This window comes from Pelobates fuscus, chromosome 2 (assembly GCF_036172605.1).
Source record: "Pelobates fuscus isolate aPelFus1 chromosome 2, aPelFus1.pri, whole genome shotgun sequence".
NCBI classification, from domain to species: Eukaryota; Metazoa; Chordata; class Amphibia; order Anura; family Pelobatidae; genus Pelobates; species Pelobates fuscus.
Window position 1 is genome coordinate 113,421,600 of NC_086318.1, and position 25,797 is coordinate 113,447,396.

General features: G+C 41.0%; 1 protein-coding gene across 3 annotated transcripts in view; it reads left to right on the top strand.

The window, feature by feature from the left end:
- MLF1 (myeloid leukemia factor 1) overlaps positions 1 to 25,797 on the top strand; it is a 49,002-nt gene that overhangs the window by 14,519 nt on the left and 8,686 nt on the right. For 2 of the 3 annotated variants that reach the window (XM_063442598.1, XM_063442597.1), the window contains exons 2-4: positions 9,196 to 9,352; positions 11,757 to 11,801; positions 17,882 to 17,968. In XM_063442598.1, coding sequence (XP_063298668.1) covers positions 9,196 to 9,352; positions 11,757 to 11,801; positions 17,882 to 17,968 — 289 coding nt within the window. The remainder of the gene's footprint in view (positions 1 to 9,195; positions 9,353 to 11,756; positions 11,802 to 17,881; positions 17,969 to 25,797) is intronic. The other variant, XM_063442599.1, reaches the window with a different exon arrangement.

The following is a 25,797-nucleotide window of genomic DNA, read 5'->3' on the forward strand; positions in this document are numbered from 1 at the left end:
TTAGTGTTAAGAATACAGGTTTATTTTTCTAATGTTACAGTGTTCCTTTAATGAGTAATAAACGGTTTAGTCTTCTAGTTTTGTTTGGAGGGGTATAACTACTTACATGTGCCATAACATTACATCTTGATCTCATGGTGGGCATATGTGGATAGAACCTGATTGATGTCTTAGAAATTGGCAAGAACCGTGTGAGAACTCTGGCAGAACAAATGAAAACAATGCCATTTCGGTTACATTGATTAACAGTTACTGGCAGAGCAGGCAAGCTTTACACATTATTTCATGATAGCATGAAATAGGACTGGACATCTGAATGTTATACTTAATTTGTTTCTTGATTAGCGTATAAAGAGAGGTATGTCAGTCCCTGTCTGAGAGATACACAAGGAATTTATTCAGCCTGTTAAATTGATGGGACATAATGTGCTCTAGAAAAATACACCTAACCTACTAGTTTATCCTTTGTGGCCACAGTCAGAATGTCTCAAAGCTCATTTGACCCATTACAGAGTGAGCCTATACAAATAACATTTTGGACTGATCCATCCAACATGGGAAATATGGGTAATGGGTAATATGGGTATGGGTATGGGTAATATACAGCCTAAATGCTGGACAGGTCCCTTTCAGTGAGATATATGGTACCCCAGCTGATCATTTTAGCTGCTTATAAATCATGCTATCCTCGGCACAGTGAAGAAGGAGAAAAATGTGTAAGGATTAATGAAAAGCTGTTAATTACACTGTGATGTATTGTTTTACATTTTATTAATCCCTAGAAAGTATGAGATTCAGAAAACAAAATTTAAAAAAGTTTTTAAGAAGTTGCACAAGTGTGTCTTAGTCATGTTTTGAATTAAACTGTAAAACATACCTCTCAGCATTTGAAATGGACAAAGAGGCACACTCTGATTTTAGGGGTGTGAGTGCGGGTGTGGCCAGGGCCAGGCTTCTTCTGATACATTTTAGCTGGCTGACTTATAACAATTTATACAACTAAAATGTAATTCAGAACAAGAACAATGTATCATATTTATACAGACTGATTTCTTAACATGTTTATTGTATTTTAAAGTAGCACTGTCATCCCTCCCATCCACCGCTCCAAAATGTGTATTTCATACAGAAAAATTATTTACGAAGTACTCTCATTGACAATTCCAACGCAGTTAAAATATATAAACTACCATTAACTCATAACTCATTGGTACTCTCAGGCAGACCTAGACTTTCTAATATGCCATCCACTCATGACACTTATTTGCTCAGGCATTTCTTTAAAGGAACACTTTAGTATACATCTTCTTATTCCTAACACTATAGTGTCCCTCTGGACTTGTGCACCCCCCATCCATGATCCCAGTGAGGCTGGCTTAACCCTGCAATGTAAAAATTGCAGTTTTTGTTTTCAGGATCACTGCATCAAGACCACTTCAATGAGATTAAGTGAATGTCAGGGTGCGTATAGTGTTCCTTTAATGCAGGGGTGGGAAACCTTTGGCCCTCCAGATGTTTTGGACTGCATCTCCCATAATGCTTTCACAGCCATAATGCTAGCAAAGCATCAAGGGAGATGTAGTCCACAACATCTGGGGGACCGAAGGTTCCCCACCCCTGCTTTAATGGGACTCCAACTATTCCACTACAAGAGTTATTACAGGGGAAAGAACCATCATTGCTACATATATTTATCAACCACCAGTTGAAACGATATGTTGGATAACCCCCATTAATTCCCACCTCTGAGACACCGCTTACTACCTTTAACAAATTTGTACCTCAATGAGGATGATTCCTCACTTAATCTCAGTAGTCTAAGCAAAAGTCAATGAAGCAGCTTCCCCTAGTAAGCCATTTTTCATGGAATGGTGGGAGCAGACTTGAACATTTCCCTAACTCAGTCAGAAAAAATCGTTCTGCAAGCTCATAAGGATACTGTTAATAAGAAGTACACATAATTTAGTTACAATAACGATATGGTATTGTATGCTCCACAGGCTTCATGAAATGAATCCTGTTATTTCCTACACATGTTGGAGGTGTGGACAGTAAAGTGATACGTTGCTCTACATCTGGTGGCATTGTCCACTCAATCAACCATATTGGGATGGGGTCCTCCACAAAATTAACGTCAAGGGTTGGCCTTTATTAGACTCCCCAGCCCCACACATCTTAGAGCACATTGATGGCACCAGTAGCCAGTACTGAAGAACCGGTTTCCCTTTCCTACTGGCAGCAGCCAGGTCACTTATTCCCACTAAATGGAAATCCACCGAACCTCCTCCAATTACAGAGTGGTATATTAGTGTGGAGAACATCTGTAAAATAGAAGAAATGTCTGCCATGCAGAGGGACTCCCTTCATACACACAACGAGTTATTATTTCTTCTCACATACGTACCGGTCATTCCATATATCTCCTAGCACATTCTCTTTTGTGGGATTCAGTTCTCTTAACCAGCGTTATTTCTAAACTGTAGATGGGCATCTGTGTAGGTTTCCAGTCAGTGGCATATTTAAGTTGCTGCCATACATTTTCTCCAGTTATATTTATATATTTTTGTTATTGTGCTGTTTATTATGATTTTATGTCAGTGACTCCATGCATAGATAAAAGATTAGTAATTGTTATAAATGTTATGCTGATCCCTTGTACAATGTGTTGCCATGCATTATGGTACAACTTGGCATGGAACTGACTGATATGTGGAGCAGGTTAGGTCTATACTGTGTTTGTAATTGTCATTATAATTTAATTAAAATGAATTCTGTGTGTGTGTGTGTGTATATATATATATATATCATGTTTGTTAAAATTATATATATATATATATATATATATATATATATATAGATAGATAGACACACACACACACACACTACTTTGTCTTAGTATGTTTCCTTTGCTGGACAAAAAGTCCCCAGCCGTTACTAATGACTGCTCGGGTGAATAAGACTGTTTATGGATCCTTCTTAGACCTCAGTGTTGTACTCTCGAACATTCAGACAGAGAAGAGGGACAGAGGGATTTGGGTCTAAATTAGGGACTATGCTTCCTAAATAGGGACACGTGGGAGGAATGCTATAAGGCTGGGAGATAATTCTGGTTCTGAGTCGTCCTGCTACATGCAAGCCAGCCAGTTCTGCCCTTGTACATATAGTAAAACAATAGAACAAGAAGTGCTTGCCCGTGTTGCTGCAAATATAGGTATCTAGAGTAGGTAGTGTTTACCATTGGGTTATTTAATTGGGTTTAATGTCAAACATAGTGGTCTAACTCTGGTAGGACTGTCCCTCCTTGGATCTAAACCCTTAAATTATCACATTTTTCTTAGTACACCCCACTTGTTTAACACCTTCTCGTTTATATTGCATGAGTTCCCGACCTACACTTGCTCTTAATGTCCGTGCACACGTCCATCTTTCATGGGCCTTTTTGATAAGTGGTACAGTTGGAAAGTATCAGACCATTAAACCAAAACGTACTCTCTGTTCTGTAATATTCCAAAACCAAAAAATAAAGACCTAAGAAATTCCAAAATAAAATTCTTGATTTGCCTCTGTTTATTGCACATATGCGAATAATTTGATTTCAACCTAGAAGGTCTGCTTAATCACTTGGCCATCTTGTTGCACAGCTGTGGAAACGTGCTTTGTGCAATGTTTCAATTTCCATGTCCAGGCACTTTAATCACAAGCATGAAAATGTAAAAATCTTAGAGGATTCGGCATTAGCATGCATGACCGTAAACCAGTAAAATATAAATATATATATATATATATATATATATATATATATATATATATATATATTTATTTATTTATTTTTTGCACAAACTCCATATAGAAAAGGTCATCTGTAAACATCATAACAAATGTAGGTCATTGTATAGTATTGTTTCTAAGTCTATGGAAATAATCCCCACACTTCTTAACAGTGCTGATAATGCAGACCATGCACTTCATCATTATTAAGTAGATTGTGTCCAACATAGACAGCATTTAAACTCGGTGGTGCAAGCTCCCAAAATAGCGAGTCATGAAATGGGATGAGGGGGTGTGGCTAAGAGCCGCAGGCCAATGGTGTGAACTGCAGCAATGGCACCACCCAAAGAGGTAAACTCTTTCAGAAATGGACAGCCTGTCCAAAAACGGGCCTATCAGCCTGGCGTGAATGCATGCCATGTGAAGTCATGCTGTATGGCCCCATTAAGGTCTCAGCATGCGCAGAGTGCTATTAGAGCATTTCCCATCGGGGCTATCCCATCAAACCCAGGAAAGTTGAGAGGTCTGTCAGTGGTGTTGCCAGCAATCTGAAGCAGCAGTGCAGCGGTTATTAACTCTTCCATTTATCTTATTTAAAAAATAGGGCTACTGGCAAGTGCTGATTGCACGTACCAGAAATTTTGGTGAAAATTATGAGGGTGTCCTAATTGACTGAACCATGTCCTGGACTGCGAGGACTTCTGTGCTCCCTGCAGAAGTGGCAAATCCTGGTGATTTGCAGTTATTTTTTTTTTTTTTTATAATCACTTTAAACATGTAATCGTATTTATAAAATAAATAAATAGCTGCTGAATCTAATCAATACAATTTGGGTGGTAAAGTTAATTTGCAATGTATATCGGTTTCCTGACCATAAATAGATTACTTGTTCACTAAATATGGGTGTTTCTTAAATAAATATATGAATGTTTCTTAGAAAGCAATTATTGACTGATGATGACGTTTGTTGATTAAAATAAAAGGGATTTTTATATGAAAGGAAGAGGCTATAAGCCTCAACATGTTTAGTTACCATTTCCTAGAACTCTGAGTCTGCACATACTAAAAATATGTTTGCTAAAATGATTGAATTATCACGTCTGAGAACGAAAGTTAAAATTAGGGTGATCATATTTATAACTGGCTTATAGAGATGCCCTCTTCTTCCAAAGGACCTGCAGGTTTTTTTTTTTTTTTTTTTTTTAATTCTTTATTTTTGCACACGACAGGTAAGGCAAGAGGAATACAACTGTGTGGCTTGCGCAGAAGCCGAAGTACAAAGAATAATAGTGCAACCATAACGATTAACATCAGCACACCTGACTAGCCACTCTATACTTCCTACATTACTTGCCTCCTATCGAGGATTTTTTAATTTTTTAATTCTTCATTTTTACCCAAGATATGAGCAGCAAGATTTCAGTAATGTTTAGGCTAGCGCAGAAGCCCTTTTTGAATAGAATCTTACAGTGATATAGTGCACAAGAGTACATATAAATAAGCCTCTCTTTGGTTTCTTCGTTCTTCGCCACCTATCTAGGGTTTTATAATTATTCCAGGCTATGTAGCTGAATATGGAGCTCTAACTCTATGCGCCAGGTCTACCTTTAAGCATCCTCGTTTCTCCGTTTGTTGAAACATGCCCGGGAGACAGATAAAATAATATACAAAAAAGGAAAAATACTAAGAGGAATGAGACCTAAGAAGGAGATATACCCCTATATACTGATGGGCCGAAGCCCATATAGGCCAGATCAAGGCCTGAAATAGGACTGAATTAGGAGAAAATAGAAAAGACTAGGAGAAGAAGAATAGAGAGAGAAGGAAAAAGAGAAAAAGCAGGTGTAGCCAGGGAAAGAGAAAGGGGGGGGGCCTGGGGAGGGCCGGTCAAGGTAAACAGAGTCTAGGACACCGTCAGTATCCCGCGGCCCTGGCACCTAGTTATTCACTCGTTCGTATCCCTTCAGTCGCTACTGGAGCCCACCAGACTGTTATCCCATGGTTCCCAGGTCCTCTGGAAAGATATAGCCATCCCCTTCAATCTAGCGGTCAGGTCATCCATGACTCTGCTTTCCCGTATCCTGGATATAACCCCTCGGAACTCTGGTCCCTCGGGTGAGAGCCATGCCGTGGCTATCGCTCTGCGCGCACTTAGAGTGATCGTGTGTACCAGTTTCTGTTCTCTCTTCGTCCAACCCTCGATGGACCTGTTGAGTAGGTATATCCACGGGTTCATGACCAAAGGCTTACCGAACGTTTGTTTCAGCAGACCTTCTACTGATTTCCAAAAGCCTTGTATTTTGGGGCATTCCCACCACATGTGGATGTAAGTGCCTCTTAATCCGCATCTCCTCCAACAGTCGTCTGTATCTACTTTCCGCATATTGTGTAGGGTCACCGGTGTAGAATACCATCTGAACATGGTCTTCCATGCCTGTTCTTGCATCGTAACACAGATGGAGACGTTTCTGTTTGCTTCCCATATCTCCTGCCACTCTATGCCTTCCAATGCCTCCCCTAAGTCTGCTTCCCATTTATCAATGTATTTCAATCTGCCCCATTCCTTAGTTTCAGTGCTAAGGTGAGCGTATAGGATCGTGACCATGCCCTTGGGTGTGGTGCCCTCTAGACATAATCTTTCGTAGAAAGATAGCTTACACTGGGCTGCTGCTTTAATGCAAGGTCTCCTAGCGAAGTCTCGTATCTGGATATAGCGAAAAAAGTCCGCTGGGGTCAAGTGGTTACCTTGCTGAAGTTCTTCGAATTGTATAAGTTCCCCGTTTTTATATAGTTTGTGGATACGTTGTAATCCAGCCTTTTCAATGTTTCGGAAGTTTCTAGGGGACATCCCAGGAGGGAAGTCTCTGTTCCTGAGTATCGGAGCCATAGGGGAGGGGGATGAAGTAAGCCCATATTTGACGCTGTTAGCATCCCATAGGTAAAGGGAATTAAGTATGGCCGGGCATGTTACCCTTATCATCGGCCTTTTGTCCTTCGAGACCCATAAGGTAAACTGGGGGACATCTAGACCCACCATCATGGATTCTATCTCCACCCACCTTCTTTCCCCCATTGGGGAGTGCCACATGGCCACCTGGGTTAGCTGGGCTGCCAGGTAGTAGAAGTACAGGTTCGGCAACCCTAGTCCCCCTCTATCCTTTTTCCTATATAAGACTTGTCTAGCTATCCTATGTCTCTTATTTTGCCAGACAAAATCGCCTATCGCCCTCTGTAACGGCACCAGTTGAGATTTCGTGATTCGTACTGGCAGAGCCTGAAACAGGAATAGGAGGCGGGGTAGAATGTTCATTTTCACGGAGTTAATACGCCCTATCCAGGAAATAGGGTTATCCGTCCACTTGTCTAGGTCCCCTATCAATGTCCGTAACATGGGTTCATAGTTTTCTGCGTATAGCTTTCCGGGGTCTGCCGTTAGGTTAACGCCTAGATATTTTAAGGAGTTCGATTCCATCCGGACTGCAGGTTTTTTTTAAAGGAACACTATAGTCACCTAAATTACTTTAGCTAAATAAAGCAGTTTTAGTGTATAGATCATTCCCCTGCAATGTCATTGCTCAATTCACTGTCATTTAGGAGTTAAATCACTTTGTTTCTGTTTATGCAGCCCTAGCCACATCTCCCCTGGCTATGATTGACAGAGCCTGCATGAAAAAAAAACTGGTTTCACTTTCAAACAGATGTAATTTACCTTAAATAATTGTATCTCAATCTTTAAATTAAACTTTAATCACATACAGGAGGCTCTTGCAGGGTCTAGCAAGCTATTAACATAGCATGGGATAAGAAAATCTTAATTAAACAGAACTTGCAATAAAGAAAGCCTAAATAGGGCTCTCTTTACAGGAAGTGTTTATGGAAGGCTGTGCAAGTCACATGCAGGGAGGTGTGACTAGGGTTCATAAACAAAGGGATTTAACTCCTAAATGGCAGAGGATTGAGCAGTGAGGCTGCAGGGGCATGTTCTATACACCAAAACTGTTTCTCATTAAGCTAAAGTTGTTCAGGTGACTATAGTGTCCCTTTAAATAAACCTTATTTTTACCAAAACAACAGTGGTGGCTTTGCAACTCTCTTGGTTTTGTCAAGGCTTGATAAAGACCTAATAAGGTCAAAACTATTTGATCTGGTGAAAGCTGAAAGTCCTGCAGTGTGTTCAGGCTTTTTGGAATATTTGAGCCTGGATACTGTTCACTATGTTAATGTCAACTGGAATTAACATAAATAAAGTAGTAAAATGGTGGCCAGTAAGTAGGCACTCCCTAGCAGACCTAAAACTACAAATCCCATAATGCTGGCAAGAACCGCAAGGAGAGCAGTAGTTCTGTAACAACCAGGGATGTATATTTTGCCAACCCAAGGGTACACAATTGTAATCATTGAGTTTTGGTAAACATCTAGAACACGAGGAAAGCTATATTTGGTCTCAATTTAATATTTCCGGATAAACATTTAACATTAATATATTTTTCAAAATATCAGAATATATTTCTAAATATTAAATACTTTTAAAAGTGTATCCAAAAATATTAAATCAAGGCCTTTACTGGACTAGTTAGGCTAAAACACACAATTGAGTGGGCAATCCTATAAAAGCCGAACATAAGCAGAATGAGCATAAATCAGGCACCCCAACATTCCTAATTTTGGGGTCCTGTCTTGCCGTCCTGATTTAGTTATCTCGTGTCCCACATCCAGGGACACCAGGGAACTGATGTCGGGCAGTACAGCGCGAGGTCATCATTCGACACTCTCGCGTTGTGCACTGGGCACTAAAAAAATACCCATAGACTTTATTAGTGACTTTAATAGCGACTTTCGTAGATAAATTATTTGCAAAGTTTTTCTAACAGTATTGAATCGTTAGGGAAACTTGATAAACTAAGACCAATGTGTTTTAACTCTCTCTCACTCTTGTCACTAGTGTCCTTATGGAGGAAATTTAAATTCCTGTTATGACTGCTCAGTCAGACTAAATAAGAATTCTCTGTGCACACCTTCCCTCCCTAATCTGCTTCCCATTCCCTTTACCACCGGTTCCCTTTTGCTGTCCATTACTGCTTCTCATTGACTCTATTTTCTCCACTCTTTATATCTGGTATTCTAGCCCCTTGTACCCTTCCTTACCTGCAAACATAATACAAAGTATTCTATACATTACTTGCAGTGTCTGTTATTACTATCTGATTATGTGTCTTTTAATACACTAGTAAACAAAGAATTGAAAAGAAATCAAACGTTCTGCAATTATGCACAACAATAGTGACAGTTCTCCTTTAATTATCTTTTTGCAATAAAGTGTCACTGTAATGCTCTGTAAAATAAATTGGCGCTATATAATAAGCAGTGGTATTAAATATGACTTGTAGTTTGCATAACATTTTTATATTAAATTTTATGACCTCACAGGGACCCGTTCACCGCTCACCAAGAGCATGTGAGACAGATGATGAGAAGTTTCTCTGATCCCTTTGGAAGAGATCCATTCTTCAGTATCACAGATGGCAGAACTCGGGGTCACAGGGGGCGACCGGGGTCCCAGGTGGCCCTGAGAGAAGATCACAGGGTAAGTTCTTTGCAAGTAGTTCTTCAATTCATGGCGCTGTCATCAACTGCAATTTTATAGTCCGATCCATTTCACAGAAGTGATTGTTTGCTTATGTGCAGTGTTACGGTGCTGTAATGCCAGCCTCGAGCTGCCCTGGCTTGCCCTGCACCCTTCTTGTGATCTAACTCACAGCTGTTCCCTTCCTGTACAGTTCCTGTAACAGTTCAACACTTGTTAATTCTACTTGGTTTCACCATTTACATGCTGAAGGGGAGCCCAAGGTAATAGCTGTGCAAAGGCTTGGGCTCATTCACATGGTTAAAGTTTTTGTTTGTTTTTGCTACCTAGAAGAAGAAGAAAAAAAAAAAAGCAAACATATAAAAACAAAAAAACAAATTAGTAACATACAATGATGTACAAAACTCCATCGTGTATATATAGATGTCCGCTCGTATACTTCTCACTGTATTACCAAAAGTAAACCTGGCACTCTTCCAGAAACTATATTTATCTTTGCCAATTCCCTTCCCAGAAAGCGGATATTTGATACTGTACCATTTCTTATTTTTTTCTTTTTCTTTTTTTGCAGTTACTTTTTAGAATCTAGCAACCTATAAAATATAGACTTCATTTTAAAAGGCTTGGGTAAACATTGTAGCGAAGGGGTTAATCCGATGTAGCATGAGCCCTTCGGAATTTAAGCCCATGAATAAAGACAGTGCAGAGTAATGGAACGGTGCCAGACCCAGAAACTGTAATCCGAATTTAGATACGTGGGGCTCAATAAACGTGGCTTTAGAAAAAGGCAGTCATCTGCAGGTCTAATGGAAACGGACAACTCTATTCATTCTGGTATCCAAAACATGAGCAAATATAGATACTGTGTTTTTTTGTATGATTTAAAGATATTCAGCCACAAATGGTTTGCCATTAATTAAATTTATTGTAGCTCAGGAACTTGTCTGTCTTGAGATTAAGTGCCCCAGTAATTTAATGAGTGAAATATAGTGAAGATCCAATCCTCCGTTTAGGAATCATTTTCTTGGCCAGTTCATTCACGTCACTTTACAGGTGTTTTTGTTTGTGGCTATGAATGACATATACCTTGTCCAAATCTGAAGGTGTTTTCATTATCATAAACAACCTTAATTATACAATTTACAATATACACTAGTAGAGAAATATAAACAAAGTGTTTTCAACAAACCTTTTCTAAAAATACATCAATATAGTGGAGATTATTGGTCCCTCATAACTTGTGTTGTTGTTTAGTTTTTTTGTTTGTTTTAATTTCTATTTTTTATTTTTATATATGTTTTAACTGTTTTGGGATGTGTTTCTTTATACTAGTAAACCAGTTTTAGAGAGTTTCCCTCTAATTTTACAATAGGCCAGCAGGAACTCCTAGTTAAGTACTTTTTTGGTGTTGATCACAATAGAGTCCAATATAATATAAATATAATAGAGTTGAATTTGACCTGGGCTGGTATTCCGTTCTATCTGAGTCATTCTTTCTTTTTCCTGCAAAGCCAGCCCCTTCTGACTACGACAAGTTTATCATACCTGGTTTATTAAGGTTAGTGATGTGGACTGATATCTTGATCCAGAGATGGACTATCTAAGCACACGTCCTGAAGAAGAACATATAACAGTTCCTAAAGCAGCAAATATATAATTTGCCATAATGTAGGAGCTTTTATATTACTACTTTTTTTCTGCCCCTTTGTTTCAATGCCACCATTCTTAGGGAGGCCATTTGTGTTAGAACACTATTAGAACAACAACTTCCAGTTCCACATCCTCTAAGGCATGAGACAGATTGGCCCTGCTTGGAGAAGTGTCCAGTCCTCTGCAGTACTGCTGAGGGCTCCATTGTCAGAACTTCAGCTTCCTGAACGTCCTTTATGCCCCCTTTATGCTCGCTCGAGGAATATCTCTGTGACAAAAGCAGGAGAACTACAAGTAGGAAGGTTTTTCTTCTCTCTCCTGTCACTCATTATTGGCTAATACCTCTCTGCCTCCAATGGGGCACTAACACCATGGGAAGAGCACATGAAATGCCACTTTCATCAATGGACTTACCCTTTATAAACACTCCCTTCTGGCCCACCAACCTGCCAGTCTAATCTCCATTCCTCCCAATGTTGGGGTAGTATGCAATGTTGATTTTAAACACAACAGATAGCCTATTATCTTCAGCACTTCCTTAAGAAAGGGTCAAACAGGCAGGTTAGTGAATGTGACCTCTCACAAGATACTGGCTGAAAATCACATTGTCAACTAGACACCAAAGTAGTGATAAGTATACTGTCCGAGTGAGAAAAGCTGTTGAAGAAAATAATTTGATTTAATGGATGTTATGAGTTATGTGTCTTGTATGTCTCAAATCGTCCAGGATATTGAACAGATACTTTCCTTACAGGCTTCAAGTCTTTCCCATATGCCTTCAGCCAGTTTTACTGACCTGGTTAGTATACATGAATGGCTTTATTCATACAGGTGTGGACTTTTCAAAATATAACCTGCATAATCTGGCAGTTTGTACATCTGCTATTGTTATGACTGATAAACCTGCATGCTGCATGTAGTGTGGGCTGGGAATGTATTCCTGAAACTGGACCGTGTCAGTGGAAGTTAACGAGTTTTGGTTAATTTGTGGCTGGACCTGTACAAAGCCTAATTAATGGACTGTGTAAGTGTTCTGCAAGTTTTGCTTTTTCTAATATGATTCTCCAAATACATCTGTTTTCACAAATCCAAAGTTCTAAATACAAACACATGCACATTGTTTACGATGCTCCAAATGTATATTAAAGATTCTCAGCATCCCCCCCCCACCATCGTCAGCCTCACCACCCCCCCACCACCCTCAGCATCACCCCCCACCACCCCCACCACCCTCAGCATCACCCCCACCACCAAACATTATTTAATTTCTCCTACTCTCTGCATAGTTGATCTATGCTGGCTTCTACATTTATTTTTATTTTTCACACCTCACATTTGTTAAATACAAGGGATAAGTAAACATAGTATTAAATATTCTGGGAGAGACAGTTCCCATTTAAAGCGTCTTTGTCACTCATGAGGTCATTGCTGTTCTGGTGTCCTGTATCTTGAGACAGAAGTCCTAGAAATGATTGTATTATTACACTTGCACTGCTAAATGTAAACATTGGGCATTACTCCCATGGAAAAGGGCTTCAGAAACCCTTTGCGGTGTAGCCCTGAGTGGGACCCGTCATTGCAGGTACCGATCAGTCAGTCAAGCATGCACGCCAGGTTGGCAAACTTACCCTTTCCAGATGATAATGTCCCCCTATGAACAGGGCCGGACTGGGAACTAAAATCAGCCCTGGAAAAAAATTCTATACCAGCCCAATAACGCGTTGCGACAGCATAGTGTGCTGATATAGAGGGTGAAAAAAAACCTTGAAATTGAAAACTCTTACTCCAACGAAGGAACGCATATAGGGCTTCAAAATAAACAAAAGAGCGCCTTTATTTTAAGTAGACGTACATTTGCATGTAATCAATGTTTCAGTACAACTACTTTGGCCTATTAAGGACATTTTAGTAATGGTACTGAAATGCTGAATGTCTGCAGTTGCACAACTAAAAAAATGAAGTGATCTGGTTAATTTTGAAGTTCTATGGGTGCGATCTTCACTTTGAATATGTTATTGTGCATGAGTATGCAACTAGCAACAAGACAGGGCCAATACATGCTCATTACACACACACACACACACACATATATATATATATATATATATATATATATATATATATATATATATATATATTAATGACATTTATGTGTGTATTACTATATGTGTAAATATTATAGGCATAGTTATATCTTACTAATACACACAACAATATACATGCATATACATGCATGTTTATTACTGTCAGGATCACATCAATTTACGTCTATTACCTTTACCTCGTTTAGTGTATCTTGTCTCCAATTGTCTCCTTTTTTTTCTCATACAGCGACCCTTGTGCATCTTTTACTTCATCCCAGTCCATGTGTGTTTCTTTTTACCCTTCTCCAGCCTCTGTATTTCTCTTTCCCCCAGCCCATTTTGTGTTGTTCTTAGCCCCAGACACTTTGTCTCTTTCTCCCCTTCCAAATCTCACCTGTGTGTCTCTTTTTAACTCCAGACTCTGTGTGCCTCTTTCTCTTCTCCCAGCCGCTCTCTGTCTCTTTTTCCCCAGCCCAGCGTTGCCTCCCACAAATCTTGTGTCACTTTGTCCCCCTTCCCTACTGTATGTCTCTTTGTCACCCCAACAAACCTTCTGTGTGTCTCTCTTCCCCATCTCCTCCCTGTGTCTCTCTCTTACCCCTCTGTCTCTTTGTACCCCCATCCCCTGTGTCTCTCTATTACCCCATCTGTCTCTGTGTCCCCCTTCTCCTGTGTATCTCTATTACCCCTCTCTTTGTCCCCCCCATCCCCTGTTTCTCTATTACCCCTCTGTCTCTTTGTCCCCCCTTGCCCTATGTCTCTCTATTACCCCTCTGTCTCTTTGCCCCCCCCCCCCAACCTGGTGTCTTTCTATTACCCCTTAGTCTCTGTGTCCCCCCTCTCCCTGTGTTTCTATTATTCCTCTATTTGTCTCCCCCCCTTCCCCTCTATTTGCCTACCCCATCTCCTCTATTTGCCTCTCCCCTTCCCCTCTATTTGTCTCCCCCCCTTCCCCTCTATTTGCCTACCCCCATCTCCTCTATTTGCCTCTCCCCTTCCCCTCTATTAGTCTCCCCCTTCCCCTCTATTTGTCTACCCCCCTTCCCCTCTATTTGCCTCTCCCCTTCCCCTCTATTTGCCTCTCCCCTTCCCCTCTATTTGTCTCCCGCTTCTCCTCTATTTACCCCCCTTCCCCTCTATTTGTCTCCCCCCCTTCTCCTCTATTTGCCCCCCCTTCCCCTCTATTTCTCTTCCCCTCTATTTGCCCCCCCTTCCCCTTCTGTGTGCCTGCTTAACTTGTCACAGGAGGACTGAGGGAGGGGGCGGAGCTAACGACCATGCTCCCTCACGGTTCCCATAATTCCCAGCATCTACACATCATAGAGTAGTGATTACTCTATGATGTATCCATGCTGGGAATTATGGGAACCGCGAGGGAGCATGGTCGTTAGCTCCGCCCCTCCCTCAGTCCTCCTGTGCTGACAGCTATGCTGCTGTCAGTATCAGTGAGTGTGCCGCCGGATCGCTTAGGCGGCCGCCCGGCTCACTCACTGATACTGACAGCAGGTACAGCTGTCAGCACAGGAGATGGGGCCGCCGGCTGCAAGGTAAGTATAAACCCTCAGAGTGTGCCGCCGGACCGGCCACCCAGCGGCACCGACAATGCGGCCGGCGGCCGCAATATTATTAAAATATAGGGAGCAGGGCTCCCTCTCTCCCTCCAGCCCCCCAGGTGCCGCGGCCCACAGGGAAATTTCCCGGTATCCCGGTGGGCCAGTCCGGCCCTGCCTATGAAAAGCGCCTCTCCTTGTTTGTGCCCTCTTGTAGCACTTCCATAGAAGATTGATGTGATGATAAAAAGGACCTTGAGGTAAGTAGATTTCCCCTCTTTTCGGTGACATTCCCTAATTGAAAGTTCAGCTTCAGCATACAAATGAAGCAAATCTGAACAAGTTATTAAATCTAAAGATTGAAAACTCAGGGGAAGACTCAAAAAACTGTTTGCATCTGATTAATAATGAAATGTTTGCGCATCCAAACATTCAGTCAGCCAAAAATGTCAGATTTGGAATTTTCACTCGGTATGGCTTCTTGTCAGCACTAAATTATATTCTCTTTCGTGTCCTGACATCTCTGCTTTTTAACAGTCACTCTCCCTACCACAAATCTCTTCTACTTCCTATTACATGACTGTCAGATGCTGACCAAATACTTTGCTGGAATTCCGTCTGTTACTCAAAATATAAATTGAAATACAGATTGTCCCATTCAGACAGCATTTTGGATCTTACACTGTTTTCTGTCTTCAAATGGGAATGTTTAAAAATCCTTCTTTTAAAACACAATCCATTTTAGTTTTATAGTATTCATGTGTTTTTCCCCTCTATTTGTTTGTTCCGCTGTAATAAGCCTTGCATTTAAATCCAGCACACAGCCCCAGAGACACATTTCTTTTAATTAGCAGTAAACTAAAACTGGTGAACATGTCCATGTAGGTATAATTATTTGTTTATCCTATCTCCTGAGGTCCCTTGCAGCTCTGTGTAAATAATTAGCACAGTGTCAGTAACCTGACTCTTGATCTTTTCCTATCAATGGAGGGGGAAAGGTAAAATTAAAACCGCTTAACCCCAAAGAATGATTCAGGGTATATGTTTCCAAAGTTTCTGTGGGAGTAAATGGATGCTGACGGCTATCCACACAGGGTTTCTTTAACATGACCTCTCCTAAATACATCTCAAAAAAGGCTTGAAGATATGTCCATTTCCCTCCTCAGTGTTTTGATTACAAAGTCAAAGTCAAGGACACATATTACATATGGGAATTATATAAAGATGACTTGCTATAAACTGTGGGGTTTATTCACTAAACCAAGGACGAGAAGGGAACCAACACACACTTTTACTGAAACATACACACTCACTGACACGCACACTCACATTCACTGACAGACACATTAACTGACACATGCATTCACTGACAGATACACATACACACTCACTGACAAGACACATACACACATTTACTGACAGACGCACACCCACTCAGTGTCAAACACACACACATACACACTCACTGACAGACAAATATACCCTCGGTGTCAGAGACACACATTCGCTAACAGACTAACACATTGACTGACAGATACACACTCTCAGTGACAGACACGCATACACACCTTCACTAACAGACATACACATTCTCACTAACACTCACCAACAGGCACACACAGTCTCACTGACACACTCACTAACAAACACACACTAACACTCGCACTAACACACACTTACAAACACACACACACTAACACTCTCACAGTTTTTTTTTTGTTTTTTTTTTATTATTTGCTTACATTTTGGTGGCTTCGTCCCTGGGGTCCAGTGGGGCTGCTGCTGGCTGGGCTGCAAGGCACGCAGGCAGGCTCATAGTGAAGGTGGCGAGGGAGCAGTGATCCTCCTGTTCAGCAAATGTAAGAAAATATAAGCATGAGTAAGGAGGTGGTAAGGACATTTATTATGGGGGTGGCTAAGGGCTTGGGAACACTAGTCAATGTTGCTGTACGGTTGTCCTCAGCGGTGTATTTATCACGAGGCTGACAAGGCATTTGCCTTGGGAGGCACTTTCACGGGGGTGGCAAAAAAAAGCCGCCAACCAAACGCCCTGGCAAATGCCAGCCTCTTGTCCTGGGGGGCTCAGGAGCTGGCCGGGTGGCCACTTCTGGGCCCCCCCAAGGCTGGCATGGGCTGACACACATAGAAAAAGAAAAGTAGAATAGAAAATACAAAAATAATAGATTAATTACGTACAAATTTAAACCCACCCCCCCAACCCCCCACACCTCCCCAAAAACCTCCTTTCTAAAAAAATACATTAAAAAAATAAAAAATTGCAGTTGCACTATAAAATTAGTAACTGCGGCACTAGTGGGCGGTAAGGAAATTTTACCAGCAGTAAAGATACAAAAGTGGGCAATAGGTATTAAAAGGTTGACTACCCCTGGTATACCTGGTACTTAGTCTGGCAAACTAGAATACAAAAAAACGAATAAATTCCATTATACTCTGATGCAACATGATTAAAATAAAATGCAAAAATATACACCAGATCACAAAAATGGACAGAAAAATGAATCACAAAACAAAATAAATCAAAACGAATTTTCATCCTGTAGGCTTACTAGCACCAGAGTTCAGTGCAAACTGAGCAATCAAGATGGAAGGGCTTTTATTGGTCAGTAAGAGCGCTTTAAGTGGTTGGCTTACAAACCTGCAGTCATTACAGATTGTGAAACTTTATATATCAACAGTTTTTATCCAAATATACGTGTTTATGTTCTCTCATGCTGTGCTGCTGAGGAGGTTATCACTGTTCTAGAAGTATGGATGGTAAATTTTCTTACAGTAATGTTGCTGATGTGCATGATAAAACTGCTTGAGCAACCCACTATTTTGCTCTTTGTTTGTGGTGGGGAGGGGGGGTTTGGTTTTGGAGATGGGGAAGGAGTATGTCAGTACACCAATATGTAATGTATATGACTGTAATAGCATGAAAAAGTGTTCTCCGGATAAAACCGCCAGTTGTAGTACTTTTTTTTTTTTTTTTTTTTTCATATCTCACACCAACAACCACTTCAATGGTGTTTAGTGAAGTAAGGGTCAATATAATAGAACCACTGCCAAATCAATGGTTACAGTCCCTTTATTGATGTCAACAAGTATCCTAGCAGAGGGTGTACTGTTAACATCCCTATACATGTGCAGTCCTGGTGTAATTCGTGGGAATCTTAACATTTATTTTTATTATTATTTCTTTTTCATTACTTTTTTTTTTCTTTCTTTGTCCTGTTATGTTGCAGAACACAGACCTCAGGGACTCTTTCCACTCCGTTGACAATATGATGGCAAACATGCGGAACAGGATGATTGATATGCACAGACACTTTGTAAGTAGTTGTTACAAAGTACCCTCCGTCTGCCACTTTTTGTTACAAAGTACCCTCGGTCTGCCCCCTTTTGCTACACTGTTTCTGTTTGTTTTCCCCAAATAAAGCCACAAAAAGCATTCACCGGGTCATTTGCATGAACCTATTAACCACCCAGAAGCTGCGGTTTTGGCTTGTTAATCCCCAATTACTGAACAAACTGCCGAATGACCAACCACCCTGCATGAGGAGTGTGCCCCTTATTAGCCACCCAGAAGCTGCGGTTTGTGGTTAACCGCAGCTTAATTGACGAACGACTGGGTGGTGGTCGTTCGTATGCACGAACACATGGCGGCGTACATCTTTAACTGCCAAACACCCAGCGGGACTTGGTCGTCGACCGCCTGGTACTGTTCTCGGACGCTATTATTCACGAATCCCGCTGGGATCCCGAGACCTCTGTCCGTTCGTGTCTAAACAAACGTACACCGTGCCATTCGGTACTTTGAGACTCTGGAAGCTAGACCGACTCTATGCCTGAATATTGTGGAGCTATTTCTGGGTTGGCTTTTGCCGAACGCCCCTGGAGACAAACTTTATCCCCATGGTGTTCCCACTATATTCGTGAGATCTGAACGCTTTTTGGACATCTTGTTGGACATATGTTGGACATATGGGGATATGTTGGACATACAAAGTAAATATTGTATTATATGAGTAATGCATTTTTATGTGGTTTTTGTTATAATTTCAACTCCAGAATATTTCCGGTACCTGGAGATAATTAAGTTACTGTAACCATTTAAACTGATTATCTCCAGGATAGATGGGAGGGTTCAGAAAGATGCACTTTGTTCTTATGGTTTATGTCCCTTTCGTTAGGTGTTGAATTGGAACTTCTAACCGCTCTCCAGGATTGGGGACATGGACATCCAAGCGGTCCAACTCTCAGCTAGCCTGAGGCAACCGTAACAGTAGTTTATTGGTAGCTGTCCCACCAAAATCCAAATGTGATGTTAATGCAATCAGGAGAATTTTTAAAGTGCCAACAGATTTATTCTTATTATGAACAACTGAATCATAGCTTAATTTTGAATCATGCCTATGGTTCTAGAGCACTATATGGAATCTTCAGTGTTTGGCTCTGTATTTCCATGCTACTTGTCTTGGAAGTGTGTACTGAATTCAGCCTTTATTTAGACTGCTTGATGTGCACACTTAATGTGGAACACTCAAAGAACCCTCTAGTATAGTGCCCTCTAGTGATTGTGGTTCTAGGCATGCCCTGGCACCCCCACCCTAGTGTAAGTAGTCAAACTGCTAACGTTTTTACTTCGTACCTGGGCTGTGCTTCGTGCTGCACCCTGCCTCTCCTCTCCTAGGATGGAGAGGGCCAGATCATTATTTTATGTCAACTGATTGCTCTAAACCAATGAGCTAATCTCTGCACTGCTGGTCTTAGCTTAGACAGAGAGCTCCAATGCTGCAGAGAGGCAGGGAGTGACATCCAGTAGATCTTTGATGAAAAGTCAAATCATCAGCAAATTGTTGGACTACTTACATTGGGGGGCACTCTCGACACCATAACTGCTGCAACACCCAGTAGTAGTTATGGTACTTGAAGTGCTTCTTTAATTTTGAGTTTTTTTTTCCAGGGGAAAGTCTGACATTAGAGAAAGTAGATCTTTAGGTAAATGGTAGTATAACACAGACTTATTTACTAAAGTGTGAACCGCTGAGAATTCAAAGTGTATTTAAGGGAATTTCAAATTTAGAGCCGAAATAACTGAATTGAGACAATTCTCCAAGTCAGCTATGCTTTTGTTTTGGCCTAAAATTGTATGTTCACTTGGAATTCCTGCCAATGTTACACTCTAGGGAATAACCTCCGAAAGCGCAAAACAAGAAGGCAAACCCTACTTTGCGTAATGGATTAATTACTATCATTTTTTGTATTATTATTTTTATGCGTGTGCACAATCCCTTTAAAATAACATTATATGGCAGTGGTTGGACAGTGGCTCGTTACTCTGAACCTTTTGCTTTGATCCCTAGTAAGGAGCCTGCCGTGTTGCCGTTTTTCTGCTTTCTCACGAGTCCTGTGAAAAGATCCCGCTGCCCTGTGTCCTGAGACAAACCCTGCACACACTGTGTTTGACTGGTGATTAATAGACAATCCCTTTCATGCTACTTGGGATAATCTGTCTGCCAAATGGAAATCCCCTATAGACTTTCCAAGAAATCGTCCCACTCGCTACCTGTACTTGGATGAAATGCATTCTGTTTTTCAGCAAATAGGAGTCGCTATAAATAATACTTCACACATGCTGCGGTGACCTTTTTTTCCATTTTAGGTCACGCGGTACAGACAAGGGTGCTTGTGTGCACAATGTATCAGCCAAGTCTATATATGAATGAATCATAATTCAACACAGTAATATTATCTCCTTTCTAACACTGCATCTTCAGTGTAAAAAATAAATTCTAATCTTCACTCGCACACAAGACACTCTACCCTTGGATCTTCGTTTTATCGGCTTGCAAGCTCACACTTGCTCTTCCAAAAACACAGACACAAATATCAGCAGATCAAGTGTATATATATATATATTAAGCAGCTTTTTACCCTGCTTGAAGACAGCACATGTAATCACATCATCAATTTTTATTTATCAAGCCACACAAACATATTCTAATTAACATTATCAAGGTTGGGCTGGAAATAAAAAGCAGCCCTACAATGACACATCAACATAACAAACAATTAAACAGTTGGGAAAAAGAAAAAACATAATAAATGTAAAGTTATGTCACACTCTCCATGGACTTCAAATAGGTAAAATAACTTCATAACAGTCATACTGCAAGCAATCTGTAAGTGCAGCCTTTCTATTTAAAGGATCATTATAGTGTCAGGAAAACAAAGCGGTTTTCCAGCACTATAGTGCCCTGAGGGTACCCCCACCCTCAGGGTCCCCCTCCCATGGCGCTGAAGGGGTTAAAACACATTCAGCAGCTTACCTTTTTCCACCTTTTTCCAGCACCGGGCTCCCTCGGCGCCGGTGACCTCCCCTCCCCCGTCCGATGTCAGCTCCCCCGTCCGACGTCAGCGGAGCCACATGCGCGGCAAGTGCCGCGCGCGCTTTCAAAGTGTCCATAGGAAAGCATTTCATAATGCTTTCCTATGGACGCTCTGCGCGATGGAGGCATAATATGCCTCCAGCGTCGCAGATGCGCCTCTAGTGCCTGTCCGGAAAACAGCCACTAGAGGCTGGCTTACCCCCAAATGTAAACATAGCAGTTTCATAGCAGGGTTAAAACCTGAGGGACCTGGCACCCAGACCACTTCATTGAGCTGAAGTGGTCTAGGTGACTATAGTGTCCCTTTAAAATGCTGCCTGTATAGAGACATTAGTAAATTGTGCTGGAGTGTAGTTACTCCTCTGGCATATGTGACCTACTCAGCCTGGACTGACTAAAAAAAAGATGCACTGCGAGCCTGCAGTGATCTTCTGCGCTGTCATCACGCCTGCAAAGAGAAGCCTGTAGGACTGCATGTTTTCAATGTGCATCCCACCTCCTTTAGCCCAGCCCTCCCTGCCTCACTAGATTATATTTTGTGGTTTTTCCTGGTCCCCTCCATCCTGTGCAGCCCTCTCTTTGTGTAGAATTAGAAGGTAAATGGGCAATGTCGGCTGGGTGAGCTGTCACTCACTGTTCATGAACACACACTGCCTGCATGCATGGTGCATCATTCACTACTTCTTATAGAGAAGCATTAGATTCAATGCTTCATCAGAAGTAGCTGATTGGCCAATTGCAGTGCTAGCCACGATTGCGTCCAAGGTCCAACAATGCTCCTCTGTGAGAAGCATTTGATTGGACCCAGACAGGAAAATGGTGGCGTTGAAGTAGGCAGGGAGTGGAAAATTTGGACAAGCCTTGGATTAAAGGTAATTTGTTATTTAGGTTTTTACGCGCCTCCTGTGTCGTGCTTGCACGTCCTCTAATTCTGCTTCGAGGTCCATTCACGAGGGAGAGTGGAAGAGTGTGAGGTAGAGAAATGTGGGCTGTCGTGTAGGAGATGGATATACTATAATGTATGGATGCGGGATTAGGAAGGGACATAGTGGAATTACCTAGGGAGGAAGGCGAGATTAGGGAGGTATATCATGATACAGGATTGGCATTAGGGAGGGAGATGAAAGATTTACCTGTGGAACATTATAAGACTGTGTTTGTGTGAGTGTTTATAACTGTTGCCAGCGCGCATTGCATGCTGACGAGAGGAGTCATTTTTGTTCAGAATTCTGGTCTGCCTAATTTATGTGTGCAGATATCTCTCTGTATGTACAGCATTTTAAACAGATGAGCTGCACATACAGATTCCTACCACCATGACCACTTACAAAAAGCAGAAGTGGTCATGGTTAATGGAATAACCCTTTAAACCATACATAGCCAATATAAAATAGGATGGCAAGAGGGTTGGAGTAACCCTTTAAGCAGCCATGTGCAACAGCTTTCAATCAATGTTTCAGACCATTTACTTAAACGGAAAATATAGGCTTCAAAAAAACTTTAGTTTAATGAAGCAGTTGTGTTTTATAGATCATGCCCCGCTGTCTCACTGTTCAATTATCTGCTATTTATGAGTTAAATTACTTTTGTTTCTGTTTGTGCAGCCTTAGCCACACCTCCTGAAAAAATGGTTTCATTTTCAATCCGATGTTAACTTGCTTTATATGTTGTAAAACCCTGCTATGTAAATTTAACTTTAAGAACACACAGGAGTCTCATGCAGGCCCCTGGCGGCTATTAACAGAGCAGGAGGTAAATTCTAAATGAAACATAATTGGTTATAAAGGAAGTTTAAACCACATCTCACTTTACAGAAACCCTTTGTCTGTGAGTTTTCCACGAGTTTTTGGAGGGGCTTGTTTGCCAGCCTCTTGCCCCAGGTCTATGGCCCATGTATTAGACCTGGCTTCAGCACTGTGGACAGGCTTTGTTTATGCCTTTTCCCCTCTGCGGTTCGGTATATGGGGCTACCGAATGGATACTTATGGTGTTCGTTTACCGAACAAACAACCGAACAGTCGGACCACGCACAAGTGGAGTGTGCAGCCCATTTACCCCCAGGCTGGGAGTTAACCACAGCCAAATTGCCGAACGGCTGGGTGGTCGCTGTTCGTATAGTTCAGGGATAGGCAACCTTCGGCTCTCCAGATGTTGTGGACTACATCCCCCATAATGCTCTTACACACATAATGCTGGCAAAGCATCATGGGAGGTGTAGTCCAAAACATCTGCAGAGCCGAAGGTTGCCTATCCCTGGTATAGTTGAACAAGTGGCGGCGGCCATCTTGTTTTATCGAACGCGGTCAGCGGTGTTTTGCCATCGAGTTCATGGAACTGAAATCGGACACTCGACGGCACAAACACAGCTGGGACTTCCACCTCCATCTATGTTCAGCTAAATATGTATGAACAGAGCGCTCCCAAGGCACCACCTACTCTAAACGCTGCCCTGTTACAGGTATCCTTGGCTCTGTTAGAGGCTGTAAACGGCAGAGTACCTCGCGCATGAGCCACACCAGGGCTATTGCAGTTGGACTAAGCCGCAACTTCAGAGCAGTACCCAGCCAGGGAGTCGGATGAGAAATCTTCATATGGGAGACAGCCTGACTACTGGACGCCGAAAACACACGACACTCCAACAGATAAACCGTATCTAATAATGTGCCCAATATATTAAAGAAGCAGACTAGAAAATAATAAGCATGTCTATTGTACCATATTACTATATCATAGTCTTGCACTAAGTCCATGACTCAACTAACATACCCACTTACCTTTAATTAAGTAAGGTTAGCTAGTGTTTGCATAGCCACAGTGGTTAGCATGTTTACCTATATATCACCTAGCCTAGCATGTCTCCTAGCCATACAACTTGCCTTCGTAGCTTCGCACCTAGCCGGTATCATGACTATTAGCTAGACAGACCTGACTAGAAATCTTTCTATCCTGTTTTCTCTTGTTCATATTATTCATATTACAAAATTGTGCATACCTTATCTACTACTATGCTAAGCCTGGGGAGTGCCGTTGGAGTACCTCAGGGCTGTCTGTACTACTCGTATGCGCTGAAAAAATACAAAATAAAATTAAAAAGTATTTTTTTGTTTGTTTGTTTTTTACTTTGAGTGCATTTCTTCTCTCCAGCATAGCACTTTATATGTACAAAGGTATAAAGTCATAAATATAAATCACACTTACACACACCCTGTTCTACATAAACATTGTTATAGACATACACTCATTACCTAATTATCAGTTGCTGTTACAAGACTGGTAATGCAGCCTGTGTGAATCACACAGCAATCTCTGTGGCTGGCTGCTCCCATTATAACTCCAGATGCATGGAGTATCTATATGATGTCCGGCATCTCAACAGCCTTTTACAAAATATACAGCGATGAGGCAATTGGCAATCAAAGCTCCCATGTGATTTTAAAGCCTCAGGCCTTTCCATGCATAGTAACGTCTTGTCTACCCCTCGGCACATCTAGTTGACCCTGTACTGAAGTCCCAGTAAATGAGGTCTTTAGCCATTGTTCCAGTGCTGTGGTATTGAAGTACATTGACTAATTACATTTCCACCTAATTACTCCCCTGTTTTAAATGCAATTTGTTTGTTTAGACGATAGGCTTTTATGTACTTCATCAGTTTGTTGAGTAATTTTCAATTAGGGAACATAAAAAGAGCATATGTGAAGTTATTGTGATTTTTTTCTTGCTTTATTTAATTACGCTGAGTATATTCTCACATTGAAGAGACACAGATATAATATTACCAGCTTAGTTTGAATTGCCAGAAGTATCGGCTATTTTGGCCTTAATCTTTCAGTGTAGGTTTCCTTTATTATTATTATTATTATTATTATTATTATTATTATTATTATTATTACTGGTATTTATATAGCGCCAGCATATTCCGTAGCGCTTTACAATATGTTCACTACAAATTGCGGTTTTGTGAATGAAAAATAAAGTCACATGTTTCTTTGTTGTTGAAATGGAAACTCTAGTCGATTGAGGAAATTTTGACTTTTCCTTTCTGTGTCTGAACTATGGGGTCTGGCTGATAAATGAATCAGAATGTATCTATATGTTTGTTACAGTTCTAATCTACTCTAAAGAGGGAGAGTTGCTTCAGTGATATTCTGTTGCTTGGAGTGACCCTCTAAATTTCAAACGTGATTTTATTCTTCCCTTACAAGCATTTTCTGGGAAACTGCCACCCTACCTGAACAAAATGCTTCCCCCAGCTGTTCCCACTTCCTATAAGCTCCGATCCAGTACCAACACTTTACTTAGTCTACCTCATTACAAAAAGAAAGCAGCCCGATCCTCCTTTTCCTACAGAGCACCGCAATTGCGGAACGACCTCCCGCACAAATTAAAATCTTCCCTATTCCTAAAGTCCTTTAAGAGATCCCTCTCTACATACCTCAAAACAGAATGCACCTGTCATGGTTGATTATATATTTCCTACCTGTTCTATGTTTAATTTTGTATTTATTGTGTATTAATATTGTTTTTGTATTTTATTGTACCCTAATGTAACAATGCAGTGATTTGTGGACCCAGGACATACTTGAAAACAAGAGAAATCTCAGTGTATCTTTCCTGGTAAAATATTTTATAAATGAATGAATAAATAAAATATTTACTGAAGTGAATTTTACATTTAAGTCAAAAACAGCCGTAATGGAATCCTAGCAAAATTAGATACATTTTCCAATTCAGCTATTTTGACCTTAAATTATAAATTCACTTTTAATTCT